The 14,014-nt window shown below is 41.1% G+C and overlaps 3 protein-coding genes across 3 annotated transcripts in view; 2 read left to right on the top strand and 1 right to left on the bottom strand. All coding sequences in view use genetic code 11, as the record gives it.

The window, feature by feature from the left end:
- Window positions 1-139: 139 nt before the first annotated feature.
- Window positions 140-3,418, top strand: EGR_01877 (DNA polymerase alpha subunit B; the record flags this gene model as incomplete). The annotated part of the gene is made up of 11 exons (XM_024491126.1): window positions 140-233; window positions 268-395; window positions 423-520; window positions 549-667; window positions 788-1,455; window positions 1,568-1,613; window positions 1,682-1,836; window positions 1,918-2,109; window positions 2,584-2,708; window positions 2,842-3,028; window positions 3,242-3,418. The coding sequence occupies 11 exons, from the start codon at window positions 140-142 to the stop codon at window positions 3,416-3,418; spliced, it is 1,989 nt and encodes a 662-aa protein (XP_024354582.1).
- A 2,127-nt stretch (window positions 3,419-5,545) lies between these two features.
- On the bottom strand, window positions 5,546-9,404 carry EGR_01876 (PR domain zinc finger protein; the record flags this gene model as incomplete). Its single annotated transcript, XM_024491125.1, has 6 exons — window positions 5,546-5,714; window positions 6,376-6,499; window positions 7,226-7,315; window positions 7,508-7,594; window positions 7,883-7,966; window positions 9,350-9,404. The coding sequence occupies 6 exons, from the start codon at window positions 9,402-9,404 to the stop codon at window positions 5,546-5,548; spliced, it is 609 nt and encodes a 202-aa protein (XP_024354581.1).
- A 1,668-nt stretch (window positions 9,405-11,072) lies between these two features.
- The window catches only part of EGR_01875 (Mediator of RNA polymerase II transcription subunit), a gene marked incomplete at both ends in the record, with an annotated part of 12,324 nt that continues 9,382 nt past the window's right edge, over window positions 11,073-14,014 (top strand). The window contains 5 exons of the mRNA XM_024491124.1: window positions 11,073-11,175; window positions 12,464-12,553; window positions 12,583-12,663; window positions 12,699-12,777; window positions 12,980-13,179. Coding sequence (XP_024354580.1) covers window positions 11,073-11,175; window positions 12,464-12,553; window positions 12,583-12,663; window positions 12,699-12,777; window positions 12,980-13,179 — 553 coding nt within the window. The remainder of the gene's footprint in view (window positions 11,176-12,463; window positions 12,554-12,582; window positions 12,664-12,698; window positions 12,778-12,979; window positions 13,180-14,014) is intronic.

Below are 14,014 nucleotides of genomic sequence, written 5' to 3'. Positions count from 1 at the left end.
GGCTTATTTATAAAAATATATTTTGAGAGCCAAAACTTGTTTTGTCGAATCGCTTTTGTTAAGTCGCAGCGGTTTCGATATTTGGGCTTTGATCGTGGCCTTGAGGTCAAGTTGGTGGCCTGCCGGCTTTGTTTCTGAGATGGATGCGTCGAGCTATTCTTTACATGGCAGAATAAGAGATGACTTAGGCGCATTTGGAATATCAATAATCGAAGACGATCTTCTTGGAGAGTGTAATCTCCTAAATTCGGTGCATATTTTTCGTAGTTGTTGGGCTGTCTACGAAATACTGTCTGAGTCCCTCGTCTCTCGTTGAGAAATACGTTGCCTTTCGTCATAACCGAGGCTTATCCGATTCCCTATGTCGAACTGACATTTTGCTATTTGAAAAGGAGGTTTGATTCTTTTTATCTAACTTTTAGCAACTTTTATTAAGTATAGCGCCCAAAGCATCGCGTTCCTCTGAAACTAAATCCCTGTGTTCCTTAAACGTCCTTCCTGATGAAATGCGAAAAGAGATGTATGTAAATCCATAGCCTTATTTTAAGCCTCTCATCCCAAAATTTTGATGAAAAGGAAAATGTTATGAGCTTTTACCTTGGAAAATCTGTGCCGAACGCGGTGTCACGTTCTGTAAATGTCCATGCTACAAGCTCAGTTACATTACGTGAGTGGTTTCGCAGTGCTAATTTTGAAACACTTTTGATCTTTTGACATGCTTGTTGCTTTAGTGAGTCCTTCTAAAAATATATGGGTTCGGTCTAGGAAGTTGTTTAACGCCTTATAGAAGGGGTTACCAAATCATCGGGTAAGATACTTTGTTCCTTTCCAACTCAAATGGAGAATCAGCAATCTCAATGGCAGACAGCATTTCGCCCCTCTCTGATTCTTCCAACACATTCCTTCACTTGGAAAATTCGATCCGTCCCAATCCAGAAAAGTAACTGCTTGAGATACATGCACCAACGACCGCTGGTAAAGGCTGAGATTTTGGATTCCTGGACATGGGATCAGATTAGGCGAATCATGGAGTCACTTCCGCCATCTGTGATTGAAAATACTGATTCAACCATGTCAAACAGGCCTCGTTTCAGTCTCTCCAGTGTCTTGGACCCGTCATTAAAACAGAGGGACTCCGAGGTCAAAAAGCCCGCTATATCCGCGCTTCGTCCGGTCCACAGTAGGCTGCAAACGCCCAGTCTGGTAGCAGGCCGGGTGGCCGCGCGCCCTGAAGCTGGAGCTGTCAAAGACGTTGTTCAACATCAACGACTAGACCCACTGAGTGTCTGTATCGTCGGCACAAGAAGAGCCGGTGGTGGGGATCTCGGTCGAGTCATGCTCGATGTCAACACAAATGCCTCAAGCCTTGAGTATTCACTGTACATAGGCCAGCCTGTCGTATTTAGGGCTACGAATGTAAATGGTCGCTCTCTCATTGCATTTGAATTTTATCAGGTAAAGTATTTGTTTCATTTGTACTTACCGCCTTTGTGCTTAGGCTTTTTATATGTTGTTTACTTTCGCATTATCAGCACATTATCACATTACTGAAATTGCTTCGTTTCAGCCGAAAATCCTTCCTCTTTTTGACGTTGAAGGTGAAACGTGCTCTGGTAGGTTCCATTCTATCTATCAAACTAATGTTTTATCGATATCATACTTTACCTTTTTCACAAACCAGGCCTCCACCTTGCAGTTGCCTGTGGTCCATTCACCACGAACACCTCTCATGATATTTCACCCCTGTTAGCTCTACTGAAAAGCATTAAAGAGCACCAACCGCATGTGCTCATCCTACTTGGCCCATTCGTTGATTCTTCTCATCCACTCATTGGGGTAAAAGGCTTGTTTGCAGTTTCTACTGCTTTTTAATCAGTGGAACAATGTTGTGATTCACTTATCTCCTTTGTCAAGTAGGACTACTGCGACTCAACCTTTGACGAACTCTACCAGGCCCGCCTCAATACGGTGGCTGAATGGTGCTTTCTGCTGAAAATTAAAGTTGTCGTAGTGTCCTCGTGGCGCGAGGTCTGTGGGAGTCCCGTTTACCCCACTCCGCCTCCCTTTGATTCTGCTAAACCGCCCTGGGCTTATAAGAATCCAGAAGTGGTAAGGGGAATCTTCGCATGATTTTTTTTCTTTTTGTGTTAATTTTTGCTGGTGGAAGCACTAAATTCCGGTCGCGGTGATCACTGGAACCTATTTTCGCGCTGCACTGATCACCATCTAAGGTACCACATCTTCTACCATATGTCAATAACCTCATGATTTATGACATTTAGCTAGAAATCGGGAAAATATTCCTAATTGCTGCTGCACTTGCGGCTACGGTTCGAGTCTGGTCTACTAAATGCCAACAAGCCTATGTACTTAAGGATACTAATTTTAGCTGTTAATGTTATTTGCATGTCTATTTAGCGCTATGCATCAACCTTTGTAATGCCCCTCAAAAAGTCACTAATTCAATGGCATTATGAAATATGCGCGTTTGTGTAGCCGGAATTCTGATTTCATGCATCGGGAATGACTCGAGGCCCCAGTTCCTCGTCTTTAATTTATCATCTTTCCTCATTTGTTATTAAGGCTTCCTGGTATGAAAACGTCACCTTTGTGTGGGATCCCAGCACTATCAAAATCGGGCCCTATTGCTTGGGATTGTCTTCACCTGACGTACTCTTCCAGATGAGCTCAGTGGAAATAAGTGCCAAGTTAGTGTTGATACTTACTTGTCAGTATGCAGACACCTAACATGTGTGAATGTGAGCAAGCGCTGCAGTCGCTTTTGTTTTTCCATGTATCCTGAGCAGGTTATTTATTCTGCTCTCGACTGCTGCGTTTCAGCTGTACAGGTGATCGATTGGCTCGCCTTTGCCGGCACATTTTGGCGTCAGGTACGTACTACCCCGTTCACCCCGCCTCTGAGGATCTGCCTCTTGACTATCCCCTCTGGTGGGAGCACGCCCGACTACCCCCGGATCATTCTCCCCACTGCGTCATACTGCCCTCTAGACTTAGAACCTTCATCAAGGTAACACCTCTTAAGAAGTTGGGTCCAGCTTGTATCTTCCACTTAATTTTCCCCATCATCTGTGCTTTAGCACCTGCTTTTCTCTGCATTTGAGTGCTCTTGACGATTTAAAAGTTTAAGGTAATTTAATTTACTCACTTCACCAGGTCGATTTGATGAATTAAGTCATGTTACAGTCTCATGCACTCCCGCTGTACTTTATTTTGCTCGTAGAATGTGGAGGGTGTGGTTTGCGTCAATCCCGGACTGACTGCGCGCCCGACCAGTGCCAGTGGTGGTAGCTACGCGCGACTGTTCTTCACCAGACCCCAAGTTTGCGATACGGACCAATCGGCTGAGAAACTGGTCTACGGCAAAGTCGTCATACAGGGCGAGGTGCTACAGCTCTAGAGGGTTTACTGAGGCACGGGGATTTATAATGTGAATGTCTATTTCTCTAATATATTAGTTGTTTTCATTGACTAAGTTTGTCGTTCATTTAATTAGAATCTGAAACGGATAAATGTCTCATTTTTAGAGACCTGGGGGTATTAAAGCGATTACAAACTGAAATTATTATGCAAACTTAAACTGTTGCTGGTAGTGTTTCGAAGAGCATAACACCAGCCTGGAGGAAAGCTGTCAAGAATGTATAGTAAACTAAAGTGAAGGAAGGAATTGTAATGCGTCATGAAAACTGAATAGGCGTTCAAATTAATGGTAAAGTCGAAGAAGCATATCAAAGTTTCCTTCACAACAAATCATTTAAGCTATTATTTGTGTCTCAAATTCTGCCTAAAACTGCATGCCTCTTTATGAAAACTAGCGAAGTTTGAAGAAAATTGAGTAACTTTAGAAGGCTTGCCGACATATTTACCAAAGCCACCACCGTTACAATTCGTCATCCACCCCCAACAAGACACGCCCGTGAACCACGCTTATGGAACGTTTAGTCACCCCCGTTTCTGCCTCACTTCCATTTCCTTTCACTCTGCCCTATTTCACTTGTGATTTTGCAAAGCCAAGGAAAGGTAATGACCACTACAACCGCAATCTTCCGAGGTCAGAGGGTGCGTGCCTTCAAAATTAGAAGTGGGCAATGGATGGATCGCTCGGGCACAATCAGTGACATGATCCTTCGTTGGCTTAGCAGACTTCGTAATAAACTGCGATAGCCATTTCTCGTGACGTCAGCCAGCAAGTAATCTAAAGACGATGCGTTGTCATTTGGTGTGTGAGGCAAGTGAAGGACAAACCAGCCGCCTATTCAGGCTCGCTGTCATTTGTTGATGCTTGGCGCATAAAACAAATTTGCTCACCCGCCACGACCTTCCTCTCCAAGGCGATGTAGGTGTAAAGAGGTTATTTTACCATTCACATCAAACAGAACTGAAGGTTGTTCTCGACACCATCTCATAGCAGCATGCCAACGGCGACACGCGATCTTTCAGCATTAAGAGGACTGGGGGTCTGTCTAAGTCTGATGAGTCCATCATTCAAGTGATCCATCCATCACCAGAATCACATTGTGCAAACAAATTCAGGGTGATTAGTCAGTTGGTTCTGCCACTGCGCCTTCCACAACTATCGTACAGTGAGTTTTACGAGAAGCTTCTGAAGATTTGAGGCCGCTCCAAACCTGTCGCGTAAGGCGGACAAACTACAATCGTACCAGATTTGAATGGCAATTTGTGGTCTCAGAATAAATGAGGAACAGGTACTGAATGCAACAGAGGGTATTGTTAGACTGACGCGTACCTATACTTCACGAAAGATACAAACATCCCTACGGAACTTTCCGACTGCCTGATATTAATGACGGAACCACTCAATAGGAAATTTGTTGGAAAGCGGTATCACTTCCGGATTCTATTAGTTAAGCTAAGTTGTTTAGTTAATTAACAAAGTTGTTATTTTTAATTTGCAGACAAGGTAGTAATGAAATTCAATTTTCTTCGCTAAAAATACCAGTTTACGGGAGTTTTACACGGCAAACAATTTTAATGGTTATCCTCCTTAATCTCCTCTCCCTCCCCCTTCCCCAGAACATCCGCGAGGATAGATATGAACGCATTCCGAGGTATGCAAGATGCTAAAACCCACACAATAGGTCTACCACCGAGACCACTTATACTGTGTTAAAGAATATGTGAGTCTATTCTCCCTGAATAGCTGAAACCATCCACAGAACCCTCGCATTTCCTCTTGTATGCATGTACTGCTAAGAGCAACAGTATTTTGACGTTGAATCAATGTTCCCTCTTTCGCCGGTCGTATGCAATAGCACACAAATGACTCGCAACAGGACGAGTTACCACTGCTTAGTTGGGGTCCCAGGATTTCTCAAGCAGCGCCGATGACATTACAATAATCATAAAAAATATACCTTTCCACATAAAAGTGAGCAGGGGGTTAATATAGCTAAATTTCCCCGAATGTACCTTTAGTAAAAAAGATTAGCACGTGTGATTGTGTGTTAATATGTGTATATGACTGCAAAAGCAAACAAATGCCCGAATCCTGGTAAATCATAGAGTATCAAAGTGGAAACGACGAAATGGTCAATAGCGGAACAGGGTCTGTACCCAGGAGATCGCAAATAATGTTCTTCAACTTGATGAGAGACAATAACAATTGTAAAAAGCGTGTGTTATACAAAAAAATGCAGTGAGGTAGGGGAGAGAAACTCTTCTTTAATGCCGCAGAGCTAACTACAAATACAGAGTAAACGATCATCAGCAGTTTGCCGCCACTTAAGTGGAAGTAGAATGCAAAAATGCAAGAAATTGCGGATACCAATTCACTTGGGTTAAAATATGTCTCGGGACCTATCCTAAACACCCATCCATCTACCGATAACAATAAGAAATTTTTTGTCCTATAAGTAGAAAAAACTCGATTTACCTAGATACTCGTACCAGAAGTTCGATGAAAGATAAGATGCGTCACTCTTAATGACCCAGTAAAACATTAAATATCGCAACGGTATATGCCCAGTTGGCTCGAGACATCAGCCTGCATTTAAATAGCGCAGATCATTTCTAACCCAAAGCCCTCTCTCGATATCTCGATAGGTGTTATTGTGCGCAAACTCGAGGAGGTGACTTTCAGGGCAAGTGCGCACAATGAACGAAGCCACGCAGAAGCGTGTGAAAACTCAAGGCGGGCCTGGCCTCGCCTCGTCTACCATCGGTGAGGGGGAGCAGCCGCGGTGATATACCGAAAGCAGACACTCTCATTGCAGACCTCTCACGCTCTCCTCCAGGAGGCAGAAACCGTGGAAAACTCACAAGCTGAACTGTACCGTGCAGATACTATGGGTACTCGTTAACTATGATCGCTCAGCGACAGCTTACCGGTCGTGGAACTAGACATTGCACTGAGCGACGGCTTGACTTGCATCTGCCGTAGCAATTATTCTAACGGGAGATGAAATGTCATTCACCGATTGATGAGGTTCTTTGTTCGACGTAGCGGTATTTTTCGTCGAGTCTAAATATGTGAAATGAACTCACATTGATAAATGATGCCGGAGATAGACGAGGATGAGATGCAACAAGGAAGAGAGGAAATTCACAAAACGACCTCATTCTACTTGTATCTTGTTAGGGGAAAAGGGGGTACTTTTTCTGCAATTCCTGCAGTTTATCGATGGAAAATCTTGGCGACAGAGTGGATGCATTATCACTTGCATAAAATTGAGGTAACTCTGCAGCACGTAATCTAAAGGGGCTAGACACTGCACCCTTTGTGAGGAGTAGGGGATGTGACAGATGTGAGTTAATTCCCAATTAGCCAAAACCGGGCTAACCGTGCAAGAACGAGTTGGATAACAAAGAGGAAGGCAACGATAAATACTATGAGTCATACACGTGCTTCCAAGAGGCGAAATAGGCCATGACTCAACCCAGAGGCGTGATGTAATGTGCTTTCAAAGAAGTGGCTGAACGGTATGTTGCCACAAGCTCTTCCGGGGTAAAATACGCACATTAAAAATAACAGGTAGTGGAAATATTTTTCAATTGTAAATAAGTCATTAATTAAGTAGCTGCCTTAGATCATTCATGATTGTGTCAAGGCACAAATCAAGTCTATGTAAGAAGACCTCCCTAGGGAGGCGGGGTCAACTGCTTACTCGGACGCAAAGTTCTTTTTTTTCAAAATGTGGAAACTTAAGTGAGTTATAGGGTGGTGTCTACGATACGAAGAGTCGCTTACCAGATCCGTGTCGCGAACTGATGTGTTTCTTCAAGGAATGCTTCTGAGTGTATCTTTTGGAGCAGAGTGGGCACGAATAGGCCTTAACACCTAAATGGAAAGTGTTCAGACGCAATTTTTGCAGCCTTGTTCAAAAGCATTCGAATGTGAATGCAGCAAAAAGGAGATCACAGAAGAAACTTTCTCTCTATTAAACTCTACGTCAATGAACAAGTGAACTAAGCAGGAAAGTCGATCAATTTCCTCGATATCAATGAACGAGCGATTCTTAAGAAAGCATACCTTCATGAACCGTTAAGACATGAAGGCGAAGGTAGGATGGCGTCGTAAATCCCTTACGACACTGGTCACAAATGTGGGTTTTAAGATCTAAACGTAAAATGAGCCAGAACACTCGCTCCGATACTTGATTTCAAAGTAATCTGAGTAACACTCATGTAGAGTACGATGAATATTGAGCAGAAAGATGAATACAAAAGTGTAAACAGTCACCGTGGTAAAAAAGCTGTGCTTGAGTCGGTAAATGAAAATCTTCACCAAAGTTGCCATCAATCCGGCTACGGGGCAACTTAAACATGGAGCATGAGACAACTATGGCAAAGGCGTAGCAGAAATTGAAAACGCAAAAAAAGAGCATGAAAAGCCAGATAAACTAACTTCGATGAACTGCAACTATGTGCTCCTTGAGATCGGACTTTTTGAAAAACCCCTCACCGCAATGCGTACAAACATGCTTCGGATCTACTACGAAAATTGTTTAATGATAAAGATCACCCGTCCAACGTAAACTAGCTGCCAATAAATACAAATGAATGAGAAATGTTGAATATGATGAATATGCATCAAATAAACACCGTTAGAAATATATTCATAGTGCATATTAATTAAAGGCTTAAACCACGAGGTTAGAAGTTGTAATAAAGTAGAGTATGGAAATGTATAACCAAAAAATCTGAGATATAACTTACTAGCCTCCGGTCCGGCACTGGAACGCGTGGGTGATCTCTGAAATAAGAAGAGCTGTACTAATTCTTTATTTATTTTTAATGGATTTAAATTGCAACTATACTGATAAAACATTTTACCGTAAATGATAAATAAAAGTATAAGTCAACCCAATTTAGCTCCAAACCAAAGTAAATATTAAATCAAAACCAATACCTAAGCAAAAATATAACATATGCTGAAACAGTCTATACAAAACTAGAGTCGTAAATGTAACTAGACAGCGCACCGAGTACTACGATGAAGCTATGGGATTACGGGACCTAAATTACTAGATGAAAGCCAATAAATATTTTGAAATTACAAAAGATGATATACTTTTAAAACCTGCAAAGTATCTTTAGGTATTTGCATTGCACAAAACAAACCACTGTTAAAATTATTCTTACAGATACATATTGCGATTATAGGCCGATATTAAGCAGCATATTGTGGAACGCGGTGCAACAAAAGGGAAATTGACGCTACATCTAAAAACAGCTCACCGCGACAAAACTGCAATCAAAAGCAGATACCATTCCCGTGTCATCTAAAATTAGCGATTAAATATTGGGACAGAGAGAGAACCGAGAAGCCAAAGTAGGACGCAGGAAATGCAACGTACCAACGTTATGCTTTGCATTCACGTGCGCGTGTAAAAGGCTGATCATCGGAAAAGTATCGCCACAAATTGTGCAAATACTGAGTACCTTATCTAAAGCGACGAATGATTAATCAGAAACTAGCTTAAGTGGAATGAGGTTAAAGGCATGAGTGAACATCTTCGTTAATTTTTAGTGCAACACAGTATATTAGATGGCAAAGTAGAAAAACTAGCACACACCCTCTAATAGTTCATAGCAATGCATATAGCATAGTAAGAATAGTAATCATCGTATATTTCCTCGTGATTTAATTTGTGTCTTAATTAATGTAAGCTAATACAAGGCTCCGAAACAAACCAAGCTAATGCACAATTGCTGCTAAACAATACACATCCCAATAAAAACTACTATTCTAAGATCTCTCGGACTTTAATTTTCAGGAAAGGAAGAAACAAAAAAGACGACAGATTAATCACATACACATTCTTGCAAACCATTAAACAAACACTTTGCAAAAAAGACATTCAAAAAATACCATCCTCAGCTTCGCATGACTCGTTATTGGACTTCAATGATGACGAGGTCTGCATTGTTGTATTTTGGCGCAAAGACCGTACCCAAAGTATCAGCTGATGGAAGAGAGCTTTGAAAGCAGCTCAGAATCACTTTACCTGAGGCATAAATTAAAACAAAAAAGTAGAATGCCTGACAAATTACAAATATTTTCCGCTGCCTAAAGTTGTTGCAATAAAAATTATGATAAATAAAATAAATAACCTATTAAAACGGAACAGTTGTGTACAAATAAAGTTTTAAACTGGTTAGAAGAATAAAAATACTTCACAGTCAACCCTGCAAAAGATATCCTGTTTGTCCCCTTTTAATCTACATCTTCTAAATTAGACTACTTGCACTTTTAATTTAAAAATTAAGGTGTAGCACCTTGAGTCCTACCTAAAGTCGTAAGAAGTCAAGCATTACGGAAGAAAATATATTACCAACGTACAGGATAATTAAGGCCACTGGCATGAAGCGGAGGCCATGATGCCAAGTTAAGTACCAAAAGGTGCGCTTAAAATTCAGCAAAGTCTTGGTTAAAAGTGAACAGTTTTAGCTCCCCAGTATTCCCCAGTGGAGGAAGAAGCAATTGTAGCCTGGCAGAACGTAATTTATTGATATCTGAAAGGCTAGTTGAAGCCATAGATTGCAGAGATTTGATTACCTGTGTCACAAAACGCAAAGTTAAACAAGCACTTAAGGCTTTGCGCAGATCCTCTCTTCCCCTGGGCGTAGACTTGGAACCTCCTTTCACCTTAGTCCGCGCTCTAAAAAGCCCTAATGAATCTACCATGCCAGTCACCAAAGTTGCATGGCATTAGAAAAATTGCCCTAATTTTAGTCCCACTCATGCACCTTGGCAATTCCACTAAGCCTAAAATTCAGCCTTAATTAAAAACTCTATTGGAGAGGAGAGAATATGCTCCACTCAAATTACTAAAATATGGATGGTGTTTTACGATGGGGAAATTTCGCATCTATAATGTTAGTCATAAGGACTCTGCTTAAATGTAAGAGTCATTTTAAAAAGACAGTGTTAAATGTCATTTATGCAGGTAAGTTTCCGCGTCTCTTCCTCCTTATTACATTGGCCTCATTTTAATGCAGTACAACGATACTATAGCGTCCCGAAGCTTCCCTAAAAAACGAAAGAAGACACAATACTCGGGCAGAATATATATTCAGCACAGAGAAGGTGTCTGGGCTACTAGCATGGCCCGAAGGCAAATTCAAAAGTTCAAATTGGTGTCTTACCAATATCAAGGGGTAAACCATCATCGTATTACAATATACTTATCTGGGTTCTTATCTGATGGTAAGGAGGTGGAGAAGTTAACGCACGTACAACTAAATGGCATTTAAACATAAGTATCAAAGGCAGCTTTGTAAAGAACTCTTCTGTTTGTTTTGGGGGTAACTATGCATTCCTGATGAACATAGAGTGGAGTAGAAGTCAAAGGTGAACACAATCTTTAACCCTTCTATTAGGTGCCCTCAGATCCTAGCATCAACAGTAGGTGCTCCTTTTCTCCCATACCAAGGTCTTCAATCAGCGTTAATGTCCAAAATTATAATCCCTTAGTAATAGATGAACTTAATGATGCTCCCAACGCAGCCTTCCCAACCTTTTCCGAAGTCGTAAGAAGTCTTAGTAGTAAAGAGCCAAGTCTTATTATATGACTCATAGGTTGTGCTGCACGATGGAAGTACAAGTCGTGAAGACCTGCTTGTCCATGGAGTCAGATTCAGTTTTAAGTAAACTATTAGAGCATTACAGAGCTGCTCCACCATGCTTAGATGTGCGTAAGTCGGATTAATACGTACAAAACTTATCACCCAACTTTAAAGAAATTGAAGGACTATGTGTGCCATGAAACTACCATAGCTCATGCAGGATTATCATCCATGCACGCTCAAAACTCGCATGATCATGTACTCCCTGAGTTTTCCTTAAAGGCGCAAAATGTTATTCAAGCAAAGGGAGGGATTTATATGTAAACAGAAGAGATTGAAGAATAACGCAAACAAATGGTGGTATTACTGTAATACGCTGGTGGTTTACCCCTCGGTATTGGTGAGGCTCTACTTTTGGGCTTTTGAATTAGCCTTCTTGTACCTCGCTGGGTGGGCTGGCCTTCGGGCCATGCCAGTAGCCCAGACACCTTCTCTACGCTGAATATATATTCTGCCCGAGTATTGTGTCTTCTTTCGTCTTCAGGGAAGTCTCGGGACGCTACATTACTAGTGAGGCGTAATGACCCCGACTACCTAAAATAAGTTAACGGTCAATTCGGGTAGGCATGCAGCTAACAGAATATCGGGTCACAAAATTTATTATTCCAATGAGAATAAACCTAATAAAAGTAAATGGTTCTATTAAAATCCCGGATAGGAATAATGAAGCCTACCCCATATAAAATCCGATGCAATTAAATCTCGTACTTATAATTCCCTAGAATTGTGTGTTTATTTTGATTTCCCAAAGCTCTGAGACATTTAGAGCTTTGATTAAATCCAAGCCCCTTAGTACTTTACTTAGTGGCAAATTCCCTCTTCTGTGTTTTATTTTAAGTAAGTATTACTTTGAAATTACAAATCTCATTGGTCTGAGGTGGCTTACTTTAGGCACTGTTGCCTATCTGCTTTTTATTGTTGAGTTCGGGTTCTTTTATATTCGTGTTTTTTGTGCTTTATTATATGCTTTAAAGCATTCTTTCAGTATTCCTTCTTGGAAGCTGTACTTTGAGTTTTATGTATGTTTCCTTGTATGCATCGCTTCGGGGTTTTTATTGAATCTTTCGTCCATAAGGTCTTTCTATGAGTTGCTGCACTATATTAGTCCTCAAATGTGCTTGTAAACCACAGAATCTTCTTTTTTAAGTAGTAACGATCGTATCCTCTCCTAAGCTTTTTGCTTGGTATGCATTCGTTCGTAGAACCAGCAATGCAGTCTGATGATTGCTCCTACAATTTCGGTGTAGCTGTTTGTTAAAGTCAGCTTTCTTTTATGGAAGTCTACAAATAATCGATTGATTGAACTATGCAGACCGTTAGATTTGTTGAAATCCCCTTCACATTCTATTTATTTCAGTTGACATTTTGTGCTCTCGATATCATATGCAAAACCGTCCGAAGTCCATCCTGAATCCTGCAAGGTTAGGTAACAGTGGTGGTATTCGAAGTAAGTATGCTTTTTTTTATTTCTCGGAGATACTCTTGAAGATCCTTGGGTACGCTTTCAAATTGAACTGGAGTTTGTTCAGTCTCTTGGCAATCCAGATTATCTTACCTGTATGCATATTTTGTGCTCTTGATCAAAATTTTAGTTTTGGCCCAGCAGGGCTCTTTTGACAAACCGGAGTTTATAAATTATTTGTCCTATTTGCAGTATTGGAAATCTCCGTCGTACTCGAGATTTATTACGCAAGTCTATCAGTCCTCATTAACATCCCTTTACATTGTAGCCATGCGTGTGTTTTACTGATAGCACTAATTCTTTCGACCATTGGGGTACTTGTACCGATTTTATTAACAAACAGTTTTGAAGAGCTTTGTGCATGCTAAGACTCGTTGTTACCTTCGTATTTTCCCTTCTTCTAAATTTAAGGTATCCCTTTTGCCTGCACATGCTTGATCTTCTTCAATCCCCGGATTTCCGACGTGAAGTTGCTCATGAATCGGTGACTCGATTTATTGACGACCAGATGTTGCTCCACTGGAAAAATTACTTACCTAAACGAGCTGAAATGGTTAATAGGCACGTCCAGAATCTTGACGCTATGCCTACACCCGGCGCTGGTCCTTCGAGTTAAATTAAATTACCATTCGACAACTATGTGTATAGATGTATGCATTTTTTGTATCTGCATCCCTGTACTCAATACTCATACTTTGTGTAAACATTGGTTGGTGTGCTCGTGGTTAATTCAGTCGTTTGGGAAGGTAAGTATGTGTTTCCTCGATCACGGAAAAGAATCCACATTTTAGCTCTTGTTAGCAAACAGATAGTATGTAGAAAGTAGAATTGCATTTTCTACCTATGTAAGTTTTTTCTATGAATTAAATTGACACTTAGTCTAAGGTTCCTTACTGGTTCGAGGTGTTGGTTTTGCAGAATGAGGGCAAGGGTCAATGCCGTTTTTTAGCAGTCTTATGACCTGCAAGGCGTAGTTTCGTTTGTCACAAAACAAAAATATGTGCTAATCTGTTGACGCCTTCAAATTGCCGATACTATCACTCAATGTGCCATGGTTTTGATTTCATTGCTTTCGATGTTTTCGCAATCATTATCTGCCGGCACGCATATTGCCGCTATCGCTGCCTTGTGAGATCATTTGGCCGTTTCCCGTTTGCCTTTATGTAAACCACAACAAAGGAAATAAAAGTGGTATTTCACTCGGATTATTTTGTTGTCATATTTATTGCTCCGTTCTCGTCATGAGTTTAAACGAACGATGCTGAGGTTCTGCCCCGATATGTAGTACCTTACAGGAATAAGAGCGGTGCACGGTTATTATACTATTCTCTCGTGATTCTGAGACCACAAATTGTCATTCAAATCTAGTACGATTGTAGTTTGTCCGCCTTACGCGACAGGTTTGGAGCGGCTTCAAATCTTCAGAAGCTTTTCGTAAAACTCCCC

The sequence above is a fragment of the Echinococcus granulosus genome (genome assembly GCF_000524195.1).
Source record: "Echinococcus granulosus chromosome Unknown EG_S00007, whole genome shotgun sequence".
Lineage (NCBI taxonomy): Eukaryota > Metazoa > Platyhelminthes > Cestoda > Cyclophyllidea > Taeniidae > Echinococcus > Echinococcus granulosus.
Note: the sequence above shows the minus strand (reverse complement) of the source record. Positions and strands in the feature narration are given on the sequence as shown.